This window comes from Lepidothrix coronata, unplaced genomic scaffold (assembly GCF_001604755.1).
Source record: "Lepidothrix coronata isolate B3197 unplaced genomic scaffold, Lepidothrix_coronata-1.0 Scaffold8, whole genome shotgun sequence".
NCBI lineage: Eukaryota > Metazoa > Chordata > Aves > Passeriformes > Pipridae > Lepidothrix > Lepidothrix coronata.
In genome coordinates this window covers 7,010,741-7,021,203 of record NW_016690188.1, presented here as the reverse complement: position 1 = coordinate 7,021,203, position 10,463 = coordinate 7,010,741, and the positions used below count along the sequence as shown (strand labels likewise).

Here is a 10,463-nt window from a genome sequence, read left to right as displayed (position 1 = left end):
TCCCCGCATCAGATATCCAAAAACCCATTTCCTTGTCCATTGCATTGACATGGTGGTGCCTGTCCTTTTCTTCACTGGTCCTCCACACTGCCTTTAATGCACCAGGGTACCAGGCATCATTTCTTGAGTAGGTCATGGTCCATAAGCCAGTCTCCTGACTTCAGGTCAGCCAGCAGGTGCTGATGCAAAAGGAAAAATTAGGGGAAGGCAGTTGCAGTGGCTCATACAGTGGTGAGCACCAGGACCAGCCCATCCCTTGCCCCTCACAGGGTCAGTGTTCCTCTGGAATACCTGTTCTCCTCCTGAATGCCTGGAGGACAAGTGGACACAGAGGAGGTGAGCATGGCTATGAGTGGTCCATAAGCCAGGCCGGGATTCCAGAGACACCAGGAATAATGTGCAAAATGTTTTAAATAGAGAAATGGCAAACCTCTGGCTGTGCCCAAGCAGCAACAATGGCAGGAGAGGTTTGAGCCTGATTGGGTTGGTGGATATGCTCCTTCTTAGGGTATACAGGCTTTGTCCTCACTGCTCTGAGTTGCTCTCTGGATTTGAGCTGGAAGCAAAGAAGATGGACTTGGAGCTAACCAAGTTCTGTCATGGTGGCAATTAGGAAAAATACCAGGAAAACAGTTTTCACTAATTTTTAATTTTTTTTTTTTTAATGTATGTTTTGCTGAAGCCAAAACTTCCTGCAGGAACATGCTGTTTAAAGGCAAAATTTTGCTGTTGAAATTTTCTGAAGCATTTAAAAAGATTGAAATCATTTTTGAAAGAGATGTAGATGTTCTGCTTCAGAAGCATTCATTCAGTGGGGCATTATGCTCTGGCATTTTAAAATTTCAGAAACTGAAATGCAGTGAAGAGACATTTTATTTAAGTTGTTTTACAGAGAAACAGTAAAGTCTTTTCTGATTCTGAATAATTTCATATATTTAGAGCTTTTTCCTTGCTCCAGGGAACCTCCTGTTTCTTCCACCTACAGTAGGTGAGAGGGTAGGTAGGTGGGATGATGTGGCAGGGGGCAGGGGGCTGCCACAGGCACGGTGCCCGAGCAAATGGACACCAAGTACCCAGGTGTCAATCTACAGCTCAGCAGAGTAGGAACTGATTTTTTTTTTGTGCTGGTGGGTGAAAGCCCTGGCATTCCCTGTCTGTGTGTGCAGTGGGGCTGGTGGCACGGCAGGACAGGACGTGGGTGCTGCAGGGCAGCATGACCAAAGGCTCAGACTCAGGGGGCACCTGCAGTGCTGTGTGTGGGCACTGCTCATCCCAGGCCACGGTGGGGTCTAAGCTGCTGTCAGTGCCCTGGTGCAGCAGGAAAGCAGTGGCAGGGGCCCCTTCCTGACCCCTGATGGTGCCCCTCAGCAAGACCTGCAGCCCCGGCTGCCACCAGGGCTCAATGCCATCAGCACTCGCAGGTGCTGACAGATGGACCCAGCAAAAAGCTGGCAGGAGCCGGAAACTCCTGATCCTTCTTTATCTGCCCCTCACCCTGCTTTCTCATCTCCCTGTCTCGCCTGGTATCTCATGCTCCTATTCCTGTGCCTTGCCGACTGCTGGGGGCTGCCCAGCCTTCACAGCACCCTGCAGCCAGACACAGGCCCCAGGCTCTGCCATGCGAGCCTGGACCATCCCCCGTGAGACCTGCTGGGCTTGGTGCCTGCAAGGAGCACCAGCTCTGAGCAAGGGCATGCACTGTACGTACTCCTGTCCCATGTCTGCACACTGAGCATCAGCCATTAGAGCCGAGGCAGGGCTCTGTGTCTGCAGTGCATTGCAGGTTGGAGTGGGAGGGAAAGATCAGGCCCAGCTCAACATCATCACATGCTCTGAGAAGGTCACGGAGTCTTGCTGCTGTCTTCCTCAAATGTACTGCCTGCTCCCAGGCCCAGGGTCCAGTTGAATATCAGCTCAAAACCAATCACAAGCATTTCACTTGGTTTTCATGACATCCCTGATCCTCATTACTCCATTGCAAACCCACCGCCCCACCTGGGCAGGGTGGCAGTGGAGGGGTCAGGATCCACAGTTAATGTAGCTGCCCCTAAATGCACTGCCAGAGATCAGCTAATCTGATAATTACAGCCACAAAAGCCATTTAGAGAAACCATGACCTGACCTCGGGAGCTTGGAATGAAAACATTTTACCCTTCTCTGTCTGGATCCTGCGATGAGAAAACATCTGTATTTGGAGGACACTGTGAAAACAGCCCCTGCCCAGTACCCACTGGGAACAGCCACAGCTCTGCTCTGTGCCCACACACTGCCTGCACCCAGCCTCAGCCCAAGATGGGCAACACTGCCTAAACCCTTGCTGTGATACCAGAGTCGAGGGTGTCTCAGTGCTGAGCAGGGCCTTTTGGAGAGGAAGAGGCAGAGGCCAGAGGGGTGTGAGAGTGGATCTTGCGAGGGGGAGTGAAGGGGAGGGGTTCACTGAAGCTCATCTGCACCCTTATAGAAAGGGCTTTTTTCCAAGCCCACACAAGGCTGGATGATGTGAGGAGGGTATCACCCGGTCCCCAGTGATACCTGGTCTCCTGCATCCTTGCAGCAGCCTGAGCTCTGCAGGAGCCAGGCTGACTGCTGAGCCCCCCTGCTTCTGGCTCCCAGGAGGGGCTGAGTGCGGGGGGCCCTGTCTGTGTGCAGCACGGCCATGCATGCCCGGGGGCTCCTTTGCTCTGGGTAAGGTGTGCGAGCCTTCCCGTTGAGTGGCGGGTCATTGCTGGCTGTCAGTCCAAGGCAGGAGATGAAGGGAGGGATGCCTCAGGGCTGGCTCCCATGTTGCTCCTGCTTTTGCATACATGTTGGTGGCACCCTTTGTGTAGGCTGAGGAGATGAAAGCTCAGGGCCAGAGGGATCTTGCTAACACACAGCCACTCAGCTCGGGGGCCCGACGGCCTTCTGCTTCGTCTCATTGTCTCATTCTTGCTTCTGTTCCCAGTGGAGTCCCACTTCACGCTGCCAAGGGCATGGGACACTGGTTGAGCTGGGGGCAGCCAAGTGCACAGGCAGGTAACTCCTGCTGGGTCAGTGACCCCAGCCTCACAGGCACGGGCAGCAGCACAGACGGTCTCCCCCGGACTGGCAACGCTGAGCTCACACTGCCCAGAAGCCCCTGAGGAAGGGGAGCAAGATGGTGCCGATTCATGGTAACTGCATTTTTTTCCTGCAATGGGCATTGCTCAGCCTGCTCTGGCAGTCCCAGGCAGCGACTTGGTGTAGCCAGCTTGGCAGGCAGCACCCCTGTGCCTTTGTGACTTCCCTGTTCTGCACTGGGAAAGGACTTGGCCATGTCCCCAAGTATCCCAGTGCTCTTTGGAGAGTGGTAGGATTAAAAACCAGTAAGAGCAGTGAGAGCCTGACAGTCTGGGGACTCCCTAGCACTTCTGTCTGGTCCATAAATAGGATTCTCAAAGCAACCTCTGTCAGTTTTTCCCATTGCAGCATTCCACATGTGCAATGCTTTACTCCTTGTGAGCAGAAAACATGACTCACCCTGCAGTGGGCTACCCCCAGTTCCCTCTGATGCCCTTGTTCTCATCAGCTGCTTTCCTGCCCAGCACTGCAGCATCTCTCACTTAGCAGCATCCATTGACCTCGAGAAACCCAAGTGCTTTTAATCTACTTGGGGTTAGAGTTAAGGGCAGGGTTAGATTTAAGTTTAGGGTTAGGGATAAGGTTTGGATGCCCTGACAGCACCTTATCAAGGTCAGGTTTTTGCAGGGGTTCACAGCTATTGCAGAGAGCAGACCTGAATCCCATCCTGGGTTTCCATGCAGCTTTTTCTCAAGGCCTGGATGAAGTTTTATCCAAATTGGGATAAGAACCCCAACAGAGCCAAGGCTTTGGTCTTGCACTGCTCTCTTGCTCCTCTGACTATCCCATTATACTGTTTTCTCTGAAGGCAGAAGCGCTGGCACACCACTGTGCTGACAGGCAGCTCTGCCTCTTTCCCGCTCTCATGCTAAGCAGAAAGTGCACTGGGCAGTTCTTCCAGGTGCTGCCCGGAGCCTGGGGAGGCGAGGGCTGTGCCCCCGGGCTCCCTCCCGGGCAGCTGGGCTGTGGAGCCACCTTGGGCATGGGAGGGGGGCAAGGAGCCAAACTGGTTTTCAGAGAGATCTTGGCTGCGTTAACAAAGAGAGCGTATGACACGGGCTGTCTGCAAAAGCGTTTGGGGACAGCATGGCCTGTCCCGTCCTGTATCCCCGTGTTTTATGTCACGAAGGTGCGGGTGTGGTGTGGCGTGTGTCACGCTGCCTGGGCCGCTGTTCACGACGTCCTTCCCGTTTCCCTCAAAGCTTTTCCCAGATGCAGCAGGGTTGCGGGCGGATTCCCATAAACTTCAAAAGCCGCTCGAGACAGGCGGCGGGTTCCTAACGGAGCCGGCCACGTACCCCGCGGCACCGACACCTCTGTCCGGGGAGGCGCGGGGGCAGCCGCGGGGGGGATGCTCGGGCAGCCCCGGGCCGTCTGCCCGGCTCGGAGCCATGGGTGCTGCTCCCCGCGGGATGCGCGGGCCGGCCCTGACCCCTGCCGGCACCGCCCGGCACCGCCGCGCCCCGACGGCGGCCGGCCCCGCGCCCAGGGGCCCCGGGGGCCCCCGCACTGCTGGAGGGTGGCCCGCAAGAGCTACAGAGGTCCGGGGGCACCGTGGGAAGCGCTGTGCCTGCGGGAAGGGTGTGGAGTTCGGGAGCGAGGCGCTGAAAGGAACACCCCGCGGATCAGTGCGATGCTCTGCGCTCGGAGAGAGGGGTCCCGAGCTAAGAGTGGGAGGGGGGACCCTCTCAGGTGACCCTGGGGTCTCCCCAGGGCTGGGAGGGTCTCAGGGGATCATCCCACAGCGTCTGACCTGCAGGTGGCTGGGAATCGGAAAAATGCCTTAAAAAGGGGGCAGATACAGAGGAGAGTTTCTGTGACCTGTCCTGAGGTGGAAACACCCGCTGTCCTCACAGCGGTCCTGGTCCCGCACCCGCGTCACGGCCCCGCTGGGCACCCCCGCACCCCGGGCACTGCACCCGGACCCGTCCCGCCCGGGCACGACCCCCTGGCACCCCCCCGCATCCCCGAGACCTGCACCCCGGCACCGCCCTGAGCCCCGCGCACGGCCCCCGGGGCCGCCGTGCACCCCAGCTTTGCGCTCCGGAGCTGACCTGCACCCCAGGGTGCTCTATGAGGACTGTGCCGTGCCCTCCGAGCACTGCACCCCCGGGCACCGCCGGCAGCGCAGCGCTGCCTCGAGCACGGCGTCCCCCGCAGCACCACGTACTGCACCCGGGCACTGCACCCCGTGGCCGCCCCGCCCCCCCATCCCTGCAGCGCGAGAGTGCCCGCAGCACCAGATGCTGTGCCCCCGGTGACGGATCCGCACCCCCAAGCCCGACCCGGGCACACCCAGCGACCGGTCGCTGCCACTGGGGCACGGGCCGGGCATGGGCGGTGCCCGCCACCCCGCGCGTGCGTCACCGGGCGTGGCGCCCGCCGCCGGCCGCGCTCCGCGCCGCCATTGGCCGCCCGCGGCCCGGCGGGGTCGCCATTGGCTGGCGGCGGGGGCGGGGCCCAAAGCGGCCCGCTGACTGGCCAGCGCCCGCGGCGGCCCCGCCCCCACCGGTGAAGGTGAGCGTCTCCTCCAGGCGCCGCGCGCCGCCCGCACCGGAGCGGATCGGAGCGGAGCGGACCGGCTGTGCCGCCATGGCCGCCTCCATCTTCGCCGCCGTCCCCCTCTCCCCGCCGGTCGCCGTCTTCAAGCTCACGGCGGATTTCCGGGAGGACGGAGACTCGCGGAAGGTCAACCTCGGCGTGGGCGGTGAGTCCGCGGCCTCGCCCGGCTCGGCGGGGCCGTTCCGCGCGGGGCAGCCCGGACGGTGCCCTTGCGGCGGCTCCCGCACTTGCGGCAGCGGCGGGGCGGCAGCGGCGGGCCCTGGGCCCCAAAGGTCACCGGGCCGCGGGGGGCGGGCGGGCAGCGGGGGCCTGGCGGGCGTCAAGGTCGCGGAGCAGCCGGCGCCGATCTGCCCGCCGTCCTGTGTCCGGGGCAGGTCCCTCTGGGGCCGGGCGGCGCAGCGTCCCCCCGGGTGCAGCAAGAACGATTCTCCCTCTCCCGCAGCCTACCGCACGGACGAGGGGCAGCCATGGGTCCTGCCGGTGGTCAAGAAGGTGAAGCAGTTGATCGTCAACGACAACAGCCTGAACCACGAGTACCTGCCAATCCTGGGCCTGCCCGAGTTCCGTGCCAACGCCTCCCGGATCGCTCTGGGTGACGACAGCCCTGCCATCAAGGAGAATCGAGTATGTGGTGGATGGGTAGTGCCAGGGTCCCTGGGGTGTCTCTACAGCAGACTGAGCAGAAGAGCACGAGTGTGCTGATAACTGCATTTTGGCAGGATTTGGGGGTTTCTCAGATATGGCCTTCCCTGGTTGTAGCTTACTTGATGAACCTGTGTACTTGAAGCTGGTTGTGCAAGTAGTTGTCGTTTTTTGGGAAAAAACAAACAAGGCCTGTGACTGGAATTTGCTTTTTCCTTCATCTTTTAACAGTTTCCCCACAGGAAACCAAAGTCAGATAATAAACTACCTTTTCTGAAAGAAACTACTAGTTGGAAATCTGCTCTGTGCCAAAACGTAATGGGAATAACTCGAGTCTATTTATAACTATAGAAGTTGTCAGGATGGGCCTGAGCACTGAAGGAGGTTGAAGACCACTGGAAGGCGATGGTGTCCTGGCTGGGGTGACCCCAGGGAGCATGTCTGGCATCCTGTCTTGCTCTTGCAAGCACCTCTGCTCTCTGTGCACCGATAGCAATGTTGACCTGGGTGAACTCTGCTGGCAACTCTCTCTGTTGCAGGTTGGAAGCGTTCAGTCCTTGGGCGGGACAGGCGCTCTGCGGATCGGCGCGGAGTTCCTGAGGCGGTGGTACAATGGAAACAACAACACAGCGACCCCAGTCTACGTCTCCAGTCCAACCTGGGGTGAGTGCTGTTGTCAGGGAGCCCTGTGGGTTAGCAGGCGACGGAGGCACAGCTCTTCTCCTGGCAGGGGCCTGGGCAGTGAGAGAGGAGCCTTCTCTTGTGAGTAAAGGGAGATACTGGGACTGGAGAAGGCAGCTTTGCTGGAGGTAGGGCCTGCTTTTCTGAAAAGTTATTTCTTTCCTCAGAGAACCACAACTCTGTGTTTATGGATGCTGGTTTCAAAGATATTAGACCCTACCACTACTGGGATGCTGCCAAGAGAGGTCTGGATATCCAGGGGCTGCTGAATGACATGGAGGTGAGTAAAACTAGCATGGAATGGGCTGAGCTTGGTGTTGTTCAATATTTGCAGCTGTCTGGGCCTTTGTGTGCTGTGCCTGGAAGAGGATCTCTGCAAAAGAGACTGTTGGTACCCAGAGCAGCTCCAGACCTCTCTCTCTGCTGAGGGTGCCCAGTCTCATCTATGTTTGTATGTGACCAAGACATGTTCTCTCCTCAGAGCGCCCCAGAGTCCTCCATTTTCATCCTCCATGCCTGTGCACACAACCCAACAGGCACAGACCCTTCTCCTGAGCAGTGGAAGCAGATTGCTGCTGTTATGAAGGTATGGACTGCTGCTGGGGCTAAAGCAGTGCTGAGGGGACAAATAGCTTTTAAGCCAGCCAGCGCACTTGCATGTGAAGTGGGAAGCTCTGGGGAGGTGTGTCAGGTGCTGGAGGAGTTCCACAGGGCAGGTGTTGAAAGGAGAGGCTGACAGGATGCTGGTCATTTGTGTTCAGAGGATAGATGCATCCCAGTCCTGCTCGTGCCTTCAAACTCTGTGGCATGGGCTGTAGTGATGTTTCTTCTGCTGGAAAGGATATCCACGGGCAGGTGCTGAATAGTATTATATAAAGTGGCGCATCTCTTGTACCTGTGTCCTCAAATGCAGTTTTCTCCTGCATTGACTTTTATTGACCACTTTAGTCTTCCTATTCTTTTACCCCAATAGAAAGAAAGTATTTCAGTCTGGTGTTGCTGGACCATGTTTCCTTTGTGTTCATGCAAAAACTCAATGGTTATTTTTCTTTCCTATGAGTACTGTGGGGGATAAAGTGCAGGTTGTGGGGAGGGGATTTCCCTCTAACACTGTTCCTCCTTGCAGCGCCGGAGCCTGTTTCCATTCTTCGACTCGGCGTACCAAGGGTTTGCCTCTGGCAGCCTGGACAAGGATGCCTGGGCTGTGCGATTCTTTGTCTCCGAGGGCTTTGAGCTCTTCTGTGCACAGTCGTTTTCCAAGAACTTTGGGCTCTACAGTGAGTGTCTGGCAATAAGCTGGCCCAGTAGCATCATACACAGACAGATGGGGCTGGCATGCTGAAGGGTGGGGAATGCTCTGCTTTGACACAATGTTTGGAACCAATGGCTCACATTTCTTGGCTTGTCCGCAGATGAACGTGTGGGGAACCTGACTGTGGTGGGGAAGGATGCAGACAACGTGAAGCGTGTGCTTTCCCAGATGGAGAAGATTGTGCGCACCACTTGGTCCAACCCTCCCTCCCAGGGAGCGCGCATTGTGGCAACTACGCTTTCTTCCCCGGAGCTCTTTGATGAGTGGTACGTGTTGCCAGGGCTGGTGGGAGAGGGAAAGGGAGGGAAGCTGTCTCCCTGAGTGCCAGGGTTGGCCAGGTGGCTTCAAACCAGGTGGGTGCCTATCCTCATACTCTGTTTCCTGCCTGCTGCAGGAAGGGCAATGTGAAGACAATGGCAGATCGGGTCTTGCTGATGCGGTCAGAGCTCCGGTCTCGACTGGAGGCCCTTGGGACCCCTGGAACCTGGAACCACATCACAGAGCAAATCGGCATGTTTAGCTTCACAGGGTTGAACCGTAAGTATCAAGTGGCCTGGTGAAGGGAGGTTTGGGTAAAGACAGTTTTGCTGTGGGTGAGCTGGGCTGAAGCAGTCCAAGCAGGAATCTCTTGGGGGCCTCACTGGAGTTTTGGCATCACTGCCTCAGTGGTTAGGGAGGGATGAAGCATCAGACAGCATTTTAGTGGCCAGTGCTTGAAGTTTTCTGCTTGCTGTGAAAGATTCAAGCATTGCTGGCTGGTTCTTTGGGCTTTTCTGAACTATGAGTCACTGCTCTGACCTGATGTCCAATTGTTTCCACAGCTAAGCAGGTGGAGTACCTGATCAAGGAAAAACACATCTACCTATTGGCTAGTGGGCGCATCAACATGTGTGGCCTGACTACCAAGAACCTGGACTATGTGGCCAAGTCCATCCATGAAGCCGTCACAAAAATCCAATGAAGCACATGAACAACCAAACTTACATGAAGTCACCAAAGCTATAGTGTGTAGTCCACGTCTTTCTCTGCTCATGGCTTGCCTTGTCCCCCACCTCTTGGGGTTTAATAAAGATGGGAGCGATAGGTAGCTCAATCAGGGATAATCATCTCCTGACTTTTTTCAAGTACCCCATGCAATATGGTAAGCCAGTGTCCCCGGGAGGGTGGGGGTAGTGTTAGCCACCTCAACTCTTGTTTCATTGATTGCAGCCTGGTCTTCAGGTACTTAGAGCTGCATCTTTAGCACATCCAAATCAACTGCACATAACTGATCAGTTTGAGCTAGGCAAAGTCTGGTGCCAGTGCAATGCGCTGTGGGATGACAGCCCAGTGGCTGGGATCTCATACGGCTTGGGAACTAATGTCATTCAGTAGTATTTTGGGGAGGGGCAAAGCTGTTGCTAAATTCCTCCCTTCACCCCACCCCTTCCCAATTTCTGAGCCTTATACGAGCAAACATTTGTAATTGTGATAAATGCTTCTTTGTGTAGCTAACAGAAAATTAAACCTCCGTCTCTGTATATTATCCCTGCCTTGTGTGATACCATGCCTTCAGGCTGTACAAACCTCTTCCCAGGCTGAGGTTAAAGCCTCAACATTCTGCTTTGTCCACTGGTTCTTACTCGGGTTTGTTTTAAGGCCGTCCCTTTCTGCCTCAGGGTGTTGCATCTCTAATGATCTCAGCTGCTACTGAAGGGGGAGTCTTATTGGGATGGTGTTTCTGAGAGCTCCCTGTGATTCTACATGAAGCTGACCAGTTCCTCCCGTGTCCGTCCGGTGTTCCTCTTTCTGTCCCTCTGCCCTGCGCTGTCCAGCTCATCCTGTGTGTCTGTATATGCTTGCTTTCTGGATGGTCGTGTGTTTCCCAGCCATATGGCCATCTCTCCCTGACCCAGAGCTTCTGGCCTGCCCCTAGGGTGTCAAAAAATGGATCTTTCCGGTTCATCCTTTTCAGCAGGCCCCTGGTGAACCACCATCTACTGTCCCTGGCTTCAGTGGGGCCTGCCAGCAACAGCCTGTGTTTCTGGCACTGAAAAAGAGGTGGGACCATCTGCTCCTGCTCTCTGCAGTCACTGCAGATCTATTCGTGAGCTGATATTACCACCTTGACAGAGCAGCCTCCTGACAAGATCTTGGTGGAGAAAGGGGAACAGCTGCTTTCCTTGGG

At 56.5% G+C, this 10,463-nt stretch overlaps 1 protein-coding gene across 1 annotated transcript; it reads left to right on the top strand.

Annotated features, from left to right (window-relative positions):
* Nucleotides 1-5,593: 5,593 nt before the first annotated feature.
* Nucleotides 5,594-9,821, top strand: GOT1 (glutamic-oxaloacetic transaminase 1). Its single transcript, XM_017804086.1, has 9 exons — nucleotides 5,594-5,806; nucleotides 6,104-6,285; nucleotides 6,843-6,966; nucleotides 7,152-7,264; nucleotides 7,466-7,570; nucleotides 8,111-8,261; nucleotides 8,397-8,562; nucleotides 8,691-8,833; nucleotides 9,118-9,821. The coding sequence occupies exons 1-9, from the start codon at nucleotides 5,692-5,694 to the stop codon at nucleotides 9,255-9,257; spliced, it is 1,239 nt and encodes a 412-aa protein (XP_017659575.1). The 5' UTR covers nucleotides 5,594-5,691; the 3' UTR covers nucleotides 9,258-9,821.
* The last annotated feature ends 642 nt before the right edge of the window (nucleotides 9,822-10,463 follow it).

What these genes read in the sequence shown, in the direction of transcription:
- GOT1 (XM_017804086.1), top strand. Translation starts at nt 5,692, where the DNA reads ATGGCCGCCTCCATCTTCGCCGCCGTCCCCCTCTCCCCGCCGGTCGCC. An exon ending in CTGCCATCAAGGAGAATCGA is followed by an intron (nt 6,286 to 6,842) that starts GTATGTGGTGGA and finishes TCTCTGTTGCAG; the next exon opens with GTTGGAAGCGTTCAGTCCTT. An exon ending in CCGGAGCTCTTTGATGAGTG is followed by an intron (nt 8,563 to 8,690) that starts GTACGTGTTGCC and finishes TGCCTGCTGCAG; the next exon opens with GAAGGGCAATGTGAAGACAA.